At 38.5% G+C, this 13751-nt stretch overlaps 1 protein-coding gene across 1 annotated transcript in view; it reads left to right on the top strand.

Moving 5' to 3' along the window:
- Positions 1–13751, top strand: part of LOC120801644 (receptor tyrosine-protein kinase erbB-4-like) — a 302300-nt gene that overhangs the window by 250743 nt on the left and 37806 nt on the right. The window contains 3 exon segments of the mRNA XM_040148804.1: positions 2746–2868; positions 4792–4890; positions 8893–9078. Coding sequence (XP_040004738.1) covers positions 2746–2868; positions 4792–4890; positions 8893–9078 — 408 coding nt within the window.

The following is a 13751-nucleotide window of genomic DNA, read 5'->3' as shown; positions in this document are numbered from 1 at the left end:
TGCATGTAGTTCAGGGCAGGCAAGCAGGACTGGGCATAACATGCGCATGGTTTAACAATCCGTGCATATGATTTATTAAACCATTCCCACAGATTCGCACCAACATTTTTTTCCTACCACAAGACAACTGGGGGGCCCCTAGAACTCCACTTGAATGATTTTAGATGTTTCACATTTTTGTTGAGTTATGTATTTCATTTAATAACTTCGCTAATAATGTATTACAGGATTTTTGGTTGATAATCATATTCTACGAAATTAAGTTTGAAAATTTATGCTGGTTCGGTTTAAGTACTGTACTGGACAACACTTTCACGTTAGCCCATAGAGGTTGGTCAAAAGTCAACATTATTTTGATTTTCTTATCCCACAGTGTATATGTTCTATATATATTTTAAAGGTCAACTGTGGAGTTTGGATGTAAACAAGCAAAATGTATGTTTACACTCAATCTTACTCCCCAAAATGCAATGTGTGTATCTATAAGCTCTAATAAGTGGGATGAATGCATTTCCCTCCTCATAAAGCATTTGCAAAGCCAATTTTTTAAAAAGTATTTTAAAATCTAGCATTGTTTACATCCATGTTTACTAGCCATCTTCTTCTTTCCTGTCTTTGGTGGTACAGTGCACCATATCTTTTTGTGTTACCGCCACCTGTAGGTCAGTGGAATAGTGTGAAATCCTTGGCGAGAGTGGGTATCACTCGGCTGTGTGTGTGTGCATGTGTGTCCTTGTGCTTGTGCATGGGATAAACAAAATGGGCACCCAGTCCTAGAAAAACATCTCCGTAGCACTGCTAGAGGACAAAAACTTCACAAGGACCCTTTATAAGACTGAAAAATATATGCACTTATATAGGCTAAATTCATCCAATCGCACAGTGCTTGTCAACCATCAGTTAAACGATTTGTGCTTACACTGTCAATGAAAATACAGTGCAACATATAAATCAACATATAAATGGATTAGATGTCTTCACCACCTTAACTTTGAAAGGCGGGAATTTTTTATGTTTCTCTTTTTTAAGCATTATTAATTGACATTTACACATGCCAGTGCAGCATTTCTAAAAGTTTTCTCATGATTCTGTTGTCAGCTGTTACGAGATAAGTTTCAGCTGCAGAATAGTAAAATAGAAAACTAGAATGGCACTCAGTAGACCACGTACCTCCACCAAAGCCAGTGTCAAAAAACATATACCAGACTTCAGAGGAAAAAATTCAAATTCATAGTAAATGACCGGACCCAAAATTGTACGGGTTCCTCCCTGGACCATGTCCCATCCCTCCACCAGGTTCATTGCAAATTGGTTCAGTACTAATCCTGCTGACAATTAAACCGACAAACAGACACAGGTGAAAACATAACCTCCTTGGCAGCGGTAACAAATGGTTTGTGTGACAACATATTTTTGGTTTGGTTTCAGCGCTGCATTGTAGAGTGAGAAGGTGGAGAGCTCCAATTTGCTGCACTGTGGCTGCTACAAAGCCTCAACATCTTCAGCACCACTAAAGCTGGACAGCTCCCTGCACAGTGGAATAGCATATTGTAGTGTATGTGCGTGTATAGGTGGATTATTTTTTAGACGTCTCTATTGTTTTGTGTGTGTTTGTTTATGTGGCGTGTGGCCCCCACCTTTCTTGTTTCAACCCCTCAGAACCTGATTTGTTATTCCATTTAAATGAAGAATGACTATTGTTTTTAATCAAATAGTAACCATGAGCCAGAGGGACAGAAGCTGCCGACCACAGCCAGGCTGATTTACACTCCCTCTCTGTTTTCCTCTCACTGCCCTCCCTCCCTCCCCCTCTAATCTTCCACTCTTTGCCTAATTCTCCTTATATTGCTCCCTCCCTTACACTTTTATATCCTCTGACTAATTCCGCAGCTGGCTCCTCCATCGCTGTCTTGTTGTTGTTGTTTCTGCCACAGTTCCTCTCCCCCTCCAAATCTTCCTCCCTCCCCACATATAATCTTTCTCTCTTACCAGCTATTTCATCTGCTCTCTCCTCCACTTGATCAGTAATGAGACAACAAAAGTGTCTATTCCTTTTCAGGCTCCAGTTATCCACATCCCCCACCTCTTTCTCTCACCCTTCATCCACCTATCTCCATCTCTCTCTTCTGCTCACATATGAAATCTCTCACTCGTGATATTGAGACATTAATGGCACTCCAGAGCTCAGATTTTGTCTAGTTGGAAAAATGTAATTCAAGAAAAACTTTTTTGTAGTCATAACTTTAAGTAACTCCATAGTAATTGTTGTTGCCTTATGACAAAAGCTGAGTTTCGCAGCATGAGTTCCTGGAAATTGGGTTACAGTTTTTTTTAGAAAACAGCCTTTTTCCATTGATTCAGGGAACATCTTGTGAATGGTGAATATTAGTAAAGGTCCATGCAAAAAGTACATTTTAACTTAATTGAGGTACGATAGGTGGTACCATTTCCTGGAATTAATTTTACCTGGACACATGTATACACTTCTTCATGGAAGTGGTCTGTGTTCCAGTTACTCTCCTAAAGCCAAATTGTGTGTAATTGCTTGACAATATGAGTGATTTCCGATTTCAATTATCTCTTAGATTTTTCTCGTGATAACTTGTGATTTGTTGGTGGTTGGAGGATTATGCTGCCTTTGTATACAGGAGAGGGGCTGTGTGAGAAAAGAATTTACCTCATTGTTTGGAGTTTGTATTATAGGGTTTGATTGAATGATTTCTGTGTTATTGGATGTGTTTTTAGCTGGTGGAACCTTTAACACCCAGCGGAACAGCACCAAACCAAGCCCAGCTCCGCATCCTGAAGGAGACAGAACTCAAAAGGGTCAAGATCCTCGGCTCTGGGGCTTTTGGGACTGTTTACAAGGTAAAAAAAACACACAAAAATAAAATAATACTAACTGCTTGCATGGGTTTCAGTTGATACTTGGCAAAATAGACTAATATACTCCTAAACTTGAGATCATGATGTGAGATCTTGAAAAAAGAGGAAGACAAGAGAGACAGATGGCAAGATAATTAATGACAGGAAATGAGATGGAAGGCTGGCGGCGGGGGATGAAAAGAATAAGTAACAGCAGACACTGAGACCCCTGGGGTTACACTGAAATAACAGTTAGCTGAGGTTACCACCAGTGTGATGATGGGTTGGGGAGAGGTAGAGAAGAACAGTGCTGAACTTAGAAAGAACAGACTCTCTTGTCACTGAATCATCATCGGTCATTTTGTGGATCCATCCATTCACATTAATACACATTTCTGGGTCAGAGGTATGGTAGCATGAGCGCAGATGTCCTTTTTCAAAGCAATATCTTGCATGTCACCCTGGGGAATCTCCAAGAACTTCTAGGCATGTAAAGAAAAATAGTCAATTCAGAGTCTCGTGGGTGAGCTCTAGGGCCCATAGTTTCCCTGGTGGTCACAATTTATCATGGTAAATAAATCTCCTCCACTGGATCCTCAAAGAGTCAAGGAACAGTACTGTGAAGCTGAGATCCTCCCAGACTTTCCCGTCAGCAGCTTGACTGCATGATCTGTTTTTATTTCAGGCACAATCCAGAGGTCATGGCTAATGTTGAGGCTTAGGTCTCTTTTTCCCAAAATACTAAAATATAACTCTCATACTTAAAGGTATCATACTTTCATACTGCCACACTTAAAGGTACCCTGTAGAGTTTTTGACCACTAGTGGTGCAATGTTTTGATGAGCAGGTCCCTGTTTTGTTTTGTATTTTGTGTTTTGCTAGCACACACAAGAGAGTGTACACATAGACACACAAATCACACAGGTGAAGCAAGTATAGTGCATGCAAGCCAGAGAACACAAAGAAGACGATTAACTGGTGAAACAAGATGCAGAAGAGAGTAGGTTAACAAAAACTATACCTATATTTACCTTACAAATTGGTCCTGTCTATGAAATAACAGTGAGGCCATATAATGTCTCTTGGTTACACACACACACACACACACACACACACACACACACACGTACACACATATTTCTTGGGAAATCAGCAACAATATGTCACCTTGTTTTGTATTATGGCAATTAGTGTAGAAATTGTAGAGCATAGTGATGAGGTGGATTGTTCACTGAAGGTACTACAGCAAACAAAAAGGTGTGAAATATGGCTTAAATACTGGGGGGTTTACAAATCTAAAGCAACGTTGTAAGCTGTGAAAAAAAAATGCAATAGAACATTCTGTGAGTTAGTTTGAGAAAAAGAAAATGGTGATTCATTGTGCTAAATAATAACTGTTAACACAAGGGCAGGTAAAAAGACTATTAAAAAGAGGTATGACATGGAAATTACAGCTTTGAGAGGGCAGGTGTTTTAACTCTGAGTAGAGGTGTTGGGCCTGCTGTCACTAGGAATTTGTAGTCACATGAGGGCTGAACAAAGTTGGAACGCATTTGAAACATTTTGAAAAAGCAGAGAGGCACTTGTTTTCTCTCCTCTTTTAAATGCTTTGACCACTTTGATAGCTGCTGAATTACTTTAATCCCACCTGAAATTAGATACTTCAAAATGATGAAGTAGCTTCACCCAAATCTTTATTGAAGGACAAAATAACCTTTAATCATACAGCATGCGCTACTTTCCCATACTCTGCCAATGAGAATGTGGCAAATGGTCTACAAAGTAGAATTCAGGGTGAAATATCCTTAGATTCCTCCTTTTCAAATTTACAATGCATTCTTTTTCAATTCCTTGTTGGTGTGTGGGAGCTTTGTGACTTTGTATTCAGTATACTGACTCATCTGTTTGTGTGTGTGTTTCTTTAGGGTATTTGGGTCCCGGAGGGTGAAACTGTGAAGATTCCGGTAGCCATTAAAATCCTAAATGAGGCCACCGGACCCAAGGCTAATGTGGAGTTCATGGATGTGAGTATCTTGAAAAACAATCAATTCCAGTTTTTAATTGTATTTTCTGTCAATAGTTTTCTATTGTCTGAAAACTGACAATTGTTTTCTACAGTTTGAACTTAGATTGTGGAAAAATGAGCCAGTTTCTCAGTTTATATTTTACATTTTGATACGTACAAGTGTTTCACCAGGTCATTCCAGCATACAATATTTCGATATTGTATCAGGGCACTGTTTCCACCGTAGCACATTGTTAAGTACTGGGTTTGAATTAAAAACATTCACCAGAATACTGAAACCACTCCTCAGTGATTTTGAAAGAATGCACAACTTACACATCAGCTCGTCTGGTGAAATGAAACATTAAGAACTAAGTTTTCGCCCCATGGACTCCAGAATACAAATCATCAGGGGCCCCAGGACTCCTACATGTATCCAAATACACACACTTAATGCCACAGGGTCCCAGCACAGTCCAAAAGGCCCCATTTATAAAACATTTACAACTCGGCTCATTTCAAAAGGAAAAGTGAAAAATTCAAAATTATAACCCAATGATGATGCAATGGAGATGAAATAACCCCCTTCAACACACGTACACACGCAGCCACAGACATGCGCACGGAAAGCGACCCAATTGCACTCATGTTTTGCAATTAGTTTGACAGTCTAAGAGGAAGAGTTTTTGGAGCGTTAGCGTTTCTATTTTTATCAGGATGTCTTTGATGAATATCCTCTGTGTGTTTAATTTTATGTTCTATGTGCTTTGAGGACCAGTCTGACAATCAGAGAACCAGATATTCGAAATGAAAGAACAACACATAAAGAGACAGAAGAGGGTGGCTATACTATCCTGCTGAGCAGGTGGAGGCTCAGCTTCTGCAACAGGGAACATCAGGGGTAGTTACAGAGTGAAATGAGAGTGTCATTCATTTACTTTGCCCCACTATATTTCCCCAGCTGGACTGGGAATTCTAACTGGGCAAATTCTAGCTGCAACCCCCTATCACTTGCCTCTGACCGTTTGAAGGATTGATTGTCTTTTGGTTTCTGTGTGTGTGTGTGTGTGTGTGTGTGTGTGTGTGTGTGTGTGTGTGTGTGTGTGTGTGTGTGTGTGTGTGTGTGTGTGTGTGTTTGTGTGTTTGTGTGTGTTTGCAGGTCCCACTCATTACCTGTGGACCATCCATAGGAGAAAAAAGTTCCCCTTTTAAACAGCAACAAAAAAGGCAAAAATGTTTAGCCCAGAAACAAAATGCCAACACTGCCCCCCCTATGCCAGTCCCTAGTGAGAAGGCAGGGTGTGTGTGTATGGCAGGCTATGGTATGTTATTTCTTTGGAACGCCAAACTCCTGCTCAAGGTTTTTTTTTCACTGAAGCAGGATAAACCCTAGTGGTTTGGCCTTGGAAATTGCACTCAGTGATGCTGTTACCCCCATGTATGAAGAACATAATCTTTTGTTCTTGTTAATGTTTTGCTCAGTTATTAATCTCTATGAGTATCAAACAGACTAGAACCCCCCCCCCCCCAAAAAAAAAATTAACAATGCAAAATATGCATTCAACACATTCATAAATCATAACAATAATCCTTATTTATAACATACAAAGTTACACAGTGCATCACAGAAAAAAAGATATATCGATATTAATACAATATCTTACAGTTCCTTCAGGAAACAATTCATCCCCTTCACATTTTGTGTCTGTTACATCTTTAAATTCGAAGGCTTTGAAAAAAAAGCTCAAAATAAGTCATTGGTATTTCATTGGATTTGAAGTCAAAAAGAGTGTACCTTGTAAATGTATTTATTTTGATTACTCAAGAAAATTAAACACATCTTTCCCAGTCACAAATGTTTGGTTTTAATAAAATTCTGAAGACTTCTAAACACTTTATTCCAATGTATTGCTTTCCACGAAGCTAAAAAAAAACCCTGTCTCTTTATGTTTTAATTTAATTGTAATGTTGTTCAACAGTAAAATGAGAAATAATCATCGAGGGGTGAAAACTAGTTTTTTTGCAGAGCCAGAGCAGACGTTTTCAGACAACAATATCCACATTGGGCTTTGTGAATAGATTCTTACAAAACACACATGCATGTACACACACTGCAGAGACCTATCCCCCCATTTAATGGGCTTACTGTATAATCTTTTCAGATAATTCCAAACTGCATGTATTTGTTAATTACTATACCGATAGGGATTTAGACAAATCAACTTCAATGGAATTAAGTTGGATTTAATCTTAACTGTACCTAAAAAGCTCAGTGTTATGTACAGTAGTCAAGAGTTAAGACATCTCAGGATACCACATCACAGTGATAGATGAACACTGGCTTCATCCAGATTTACTTGAAAGGGATCCTGTCCACACAGGTAAACATCAGTCTCTGACAGACTTTGGCCGGATTTTCCATCTTATTGTATCTGCTGCAATCACCAGATGAGCAGGGATCCGATTATGCAAGCTTTAGATTGTGCTGTGGTTGTATCTCTCTGTCAATGTTCAGTGGAGCGCTGCACACTGTATTTCTGTCTCTCCCCAACACACACATACACCTCCGCTTGTGTATTTTTGCTGCACAGCAATCCATCTCTTGATGAATTGTCACATTAACTCATAACCCTTACAGTACCAGTGCTTTGTGTGTGTGTGTGTGTGTGTGTGTGTGTGTGTGTGTGTGTGTGTGTGTGTGTGTGTGTGTGTGTGTGTGTGTGTGTGTGTGTGTATTCACATTTGTGGGGTACTTGCATCGTTGCACAGAATAGATCTAGGTCTCTTTCTAACTGGTGGTAGCGTTTCTGTATCATTTGACTAATACGTTGTGAATGTCAGAGTTCATGATGCTACCATCATAAACAATATTGCAAATTCATTTATAATATTTGCTCTTGTTCTAGAAGACCCCTACGTATAGCTGTTGACACTACCAGCTAGTGCAAAGCTTTATAAATAATGTACTGGAGCAGCTTCTTCATATGTACATATGTTCAATTCAGTAGCATATTCTGTAATTGCAATATTTTAGAACAAACTAAGTTCATTACACCACTGGAAAGAAACAGCTCTTGCTGTGTGTTGTATTAAAGGACATAGACACATGATTTACAACAATCTCACCTTGATGTATTTAATACATTTTTTGTTTACTACAAAGTATGCTGACAGCCATGTGAAGGAGTGAGTCACTTTGATGTTGAGGTTTTGAATACAAATCTACTGTTTCTGAGTTAATGGAATCTTGCTGCTCGCTTCAAGAGAAACTGCAGCCTTAAACAGAATAACAGGTCCTATGATCTTTGACAGTTCAGTGTACACTTGTAAACATGATGGACTCTCTACTAGTCTGCTGAGTCTTTGAGCCTTTGTTCTGGCTTTTGTCCTTTTACACTAACTAGAAAGATACCTGGTCAGGTACAATATAACAAGTTATGTTAGTTATATACTTATCTGCACATAGTTAACTTTTCTTGTTCTGAATATGAAATTGGAAACACATCCTAGTTAGTGACAAGGTAACTTACAGTCATCCAAAAAGAGGCCTTAATGTTTTTGTTTTTTTTTTAAATGCAGAAAACCTTCGTTTTAACTGTTACCCCAGTAAAAGGGATTTTAAGTAGAAGTATTTAAACATTATACTTAGAATAACAGATAAATATGCTTTTCTGATCATGAGCAACCCAGGCGATTATGCTATCTGTTAATAGAGAGATGCAATAACATGATATTAAGGGTTCAGCTCAATCCAAATAATGATTGGGATATTCTCTGCAAGAGAAAGAAAAAAAGTTTCACCACAGTGCCTCCTAGCTTTGAAGGAGAATTTCAAGCTCAATTCTACACAAACACAAAAATGACAGCAATGATGTGTTTTTTGTTTCAATTTTGATAAACCAGTTGGTTGATGCCTAGAGTAAACAACGTTGTAGGATCTGTTGACATACTTCTGCAAATGTCAACCTACACCCCCAACCCTTTCCCCCCACATGCCTGAGTGTATATCTGTCTCATTCAGGAGGCCCTGATCATGGCTAGCATGGAGCACCCCCACCTGGTCCGCTTGCTGGGTGTCTGCCTGAGTCCCACCATCCAGCTGGTCACACAACTGATGCCTCTCGGGTGCCTGCTCGACTATGTCCATGAGCACAAGGATAACATTGGATCCCAGCTGTTACTCAATTGGTGTGTCCAGATTGCCAAGGTAAGGATGGGAAACATGGCTTCATTATTTGTTTCACAGGCTATATGCTTGGTTGGTTGGTTTGGTTGGTTTATTTATTAATTAACTGACTGGTCGTTTTGTTTGTTGATTAGTCCGTTGCTTGGTTTGTTATTTGATAGTCTGGTGGGCTGGCAGATTAGTAAAGCGTTGTTTTTAGTGTCTATAAATCAATTTGTTACTTGAAAAGCTTGTTTATCAGTGGATCATCTTCACTGATTGCTGCTTTTTTGCTGTTTTGACTGTTGCACCAATTATCTGAATCAATGACGTGATGATTTTGAGAGTTAGAGAGCCACTGAACCCCATGTGCATCTCTACTGCAGACTATGGATCCACTGCTTTATATTCCATGATTAAATAGTAATATATTGCTGGTATTTGGCAAATTTCAAAATATTTATACTTGAATTTGTCATTTTGGAGTTTTGTTGATATACCTTTTGTATTTATCCACCTACTGCAACTACTATGTCCCAATAACACATCCTTTTTTTTTCTCCGCATTAGTGTCAATCTTTCTTTGGTTAGTAATGAGAACATTATTATTTTGTATGCGTATAACAGTACTTTAAACTTCTCTCTCACACATTTTTGTTTTGTGTTATTACGGCGTACCATGTATCCTTTCCCCTTTTGAAATCTTACAGTAAGGATGCTTGTATTTGCTTAGGAGTACATGCACACACACAAATACTGAACCACCCCTGCTCCCCCTTACAACATATCTCAGCTAATAGAGGCCAAGTGAAATACTACATTGCTTTTGGAGTGAAAAAAAAAGATGTTTATGTTAGTTTTTAGTAGAAGGCCAGAGACAAGGGCTGGAACTTTGGTAAAGTTGCTGTGAGTGTGTGCTGGTGGATGTGGAGGATTCAACAGCAGACAATGGTGCCCCTTGCCAACCTCTCTAGAGAACTGAGGTAAATAATTCAAAGCCTTGCTTGACTTTTGCGGGGGAAGTGTGGAGTGCAGGGAACTCAGTGTTAAAGGATCACGGATGTAGAAGTGCATTAAAATTAGTTTTAATCCAATTGTCAATATTAATAGGTGACAGATACACCTAGTAATTGTCTCTCTGTCTCTGTCTGTCAATGTATCTGTTGGGTGTAGATAAAAAATGATACACTCACAAGAGTTCACCAGAGTTGAATCAACATATCTCATATCTGCCCAACAACACCTTTTATAAGCCTCACAGACATTTAATGGCTGTATTTATTAATTAATAAAAGGCATTTTTTGCAGGGCCTGATGAAATATACCCCTGTATATATCATATATAATTATGTCTCCAAACATGCTGCATTTGATAGATTGCCGATAAAACTGTCAGACACAGTGAGCACATAATGGGTTAAAGAAGCCAAAAGAAGCAGAAGGAAAATGATTTAGCATTTGCTGCAGTCCCAGATTTAATATCTTAGACAAATATTTTAGTTGCCATTTTTGGCTAAATCAGAGGCAGGCAGTACTCCAGTCAGCTTCTTGGGAAAATATTAAACCATAAATTAAACTTTGGGACACAGCTATTATCCTACCATATGAAATGCTTTTTTTTTACACCAAAGGCAATCAAAGCATGCATTAATTCTTGCCATGCTGACAAACTTCCCATGCTGTGTAACACAAATATTGACATGGTATGGAATTAATCACCCAAATTACTTTGTGGAAAAAGGATGGAGATCAGCTATATTCACATCAATAAATACTGTATATGCCCGCTGTGAACAGTTGTCAACATGGAGAGATGCATAATTCATAAAGGGTAGATATGATGATGTATTATTTACCACTGTTACCATGTGTCTCAAGCATGTATTGTTTAGGGTTTTCAAAAATTGGCTACATCTCATGGGGACACAAATAGCTCTCAGGAGCCGCAATCAATAAGGTGCCGACACATGGGTTCACGCAAAGACAAACACAAAGTGTCCAAATAATGCACTTATCTGAATAATGCCAACAAGGTGAAGTTGGACATTTAACCTAACACAATCAACATTCACACATGTAGTGCTCATAATAATCTATTCCACACTTGAGTTTTGAAATGTCTTTGCTGCAAATAATTTCACTACCATTTGTCATGGTAATTTATCATGTACTGTATACATCCACTTGTGCAGGGTCTTACAGGGCTGTCAAGGCTCTTGCAAGTGACAGGGTTCCACTCTCTGAGGCAACATCTGTGTGGACCTCCCTCTCTGTCATGGGCGCCATCACAGCCATATATTATTAATGGAGTGATCTGCCCTGAGAGTCATACTAATGAGCAAATTCATCAGAGCTACTATGCATGCAGGGCTCTCATGGCACAGACTGTTTTTTTGTCTTATCCTGTTTTATCCTTCCATATCCCCCTCACTATCACCTACTATATCACTTTCTCCTCATTATGTCTGCTTGCTTTTAAATCTCCTCATTGTTCACCCACTCCCTGGTCTTCCTCTTCTTGTATATAAAGTACAGTGTTGCAACAATGTCAATGTTTTGACTAGGAACTGCTACTACAATGCTCAAAATGATTTTTCAAAATATGATATTACTGTAATACTATACACTATATGTAATAGTAATACTATTAATTGGTCAAGTAGTTTAGGAGAAGTGAAGAGAAGGTGCTTGTTTTCAGACATAGAGATACCTTGGTACAACTTTTATTTCTGACCAAGACTAATGTGTAATAAAAACACATGGATCAATAAATATGCCGTCTTTAAGATTTACTGGAATTTTACTGGAATTGTCTTGTGAAATTAAAAAACATTTTACTTTTAAGTTTTCTAATGCATTAACCTCCCCTCCATTGCTGCTACACTGGATTTCCTGGTTTGTGAGCCATGAAACTGTTGACGGTGGGTTTTGAATCTTCAGTCAGTCCACTGTGCTGTCAGAGTTAGTGATGACAGACTGTAGGACACACATTTGAGTTCCATATATCAGCTGTTAAAACCAACCGCTTCAGTGTTTTCCAAGAGTTTTTAAAAGAATTCACTGACTTCCTTGGACAGATAAATTTCGCCCTCAACCTTGTGGTGGCAGCTTTTCTTACTCACATGATACTTTATACTGGCATGATTTTATTACATGACATATAACTTCTAGTAACTATACAAGAACACAAATTAAATGACATTATAGGTGGCTCTTATCATATTCCAATGGCCATGTGAGTCAGTCAGTCCTTTTTTTGTCCAGACTGACATCGCAGCAATTTTTGGACAGATTGCCACTTTTCACTTTTCGCATTTCCAGTTAAATATCTCAGCATCTACTGGATGGATTGGCAAAAAAAGAAATAAAAATATTATTATTAATAATAATAATAATAATAATAATAATACTTTCATGAATTCACATTCACTGTACACACATTCAAGATGTTAATGTTGATCCCATGACCTTTCCTCTAGTGCCATTGTAAGGTTAACAGTTAAAGGTGGTTTTGAGTGAAATGTCTCTAAAAATATTGAATGGATTGCCATGAAATTTGGGAAATTCGTGTACCCCATAGGATGATTGCAATGCCCTCTGTGATCCACTTAGTTTTCCTCTAGCACCATCAGGTCAAAATCTCACGAGCCACTAAACTCTTCAAAAATTCTTGTTGTTGACTTTCATCGGATTCTGAGTAGTGGATCAGCACATCCAGTTATTTCCTAAGACTCCAGTCCACTGCCAACAAACAGCCTGAGACTGTCTATTCTAATATACTGTATCTTTTATGTATTTTGACTACCCTCTTTAAGTATAATAATATAATATATAATATAATATTTATAATATAATATATAATATATAATAATTTCTGTTAATTTCTTCTACCGCAAATGGAACTTGAAATAACACACAGTTTGACACAGAATAGAGTAATAAAAGTCAGAATCAGTTCCATCTGAACTTTAATATCCATGCAGTTATATTCTGCATTCTAGTATTCAAATGGGACTGTTGCTATAATGAACTGTAGTGACAGGCTGGCTGGTGTAAACTGGGACAATTTGGAAGCTTCTACATCAATGCTTTCAAACTAGCAGAAGAGACACCAAAAGAGACAAAAACAGGGAAAATGATATAAGCTGTAGTTGTACAGGTTGTACACAACAGTGATGGTTGCCATAGTGATTTATTTTGCTGTTAAATATTTAGTCTGAACCCCACGCATTCTGCCTTTGAAGGAGAACTTGGTGTACCTCTTCCTGTGAGACTTGTTTCAGAACGATTGCATAATAACCACATCAGTACAGCACCACAGTTTAAACAACTTCACTTACATGGTAGGAATAACTCAGCGAAGCAAGCTTTACAGTGAAAATTGTTTGTCATATACACCAGCAAATCTTTCCTGATCCCTTCCTCAACTTTACTGTTTTGGTTTAAGTCCAAGTCAGGTATCGTGTGAATGTCTGTGTTTGTGCGTGTGTGTGTGTGTGTGTGTGTGTGTGTGTGTGTGTGTGTGTGTGTGTGTGTGTGTGTGTGTGTGTGTGTGTGTGTGTGTGTGTGTGTGTGTGTGCGTGTGGTAAAAGGGCGTCACATTGTGTATCACAGGGTCATTTCTCTGTGTAAGCCAGACTAGGCAAACATTCCTCTCTCCAACTCATTACATACATCCCCAGGGTTCCAACGAAACCTCTGCTCACTCCTATTCC

This window comes from Xiphias gladius, chromosome 16 (genome assembly GCF_016859285.1).
Source record: "Xiphias gladius isolate SHS-SW01 ecotype Sanya breed wild chromosome 16, ASM1685928v1, whole genome shotgun sequence".
In the NCBI taxonomy this organism is placed as follows: Eukaryota; Metazoa; Chordata; class Actinopteri; order Istiophoriformes; family Xiphiidae; genus Xiphias; species Xiphias gladius.
This window is presented reverse-complemented; position numbering and strand designations above follow the sequence as displayed.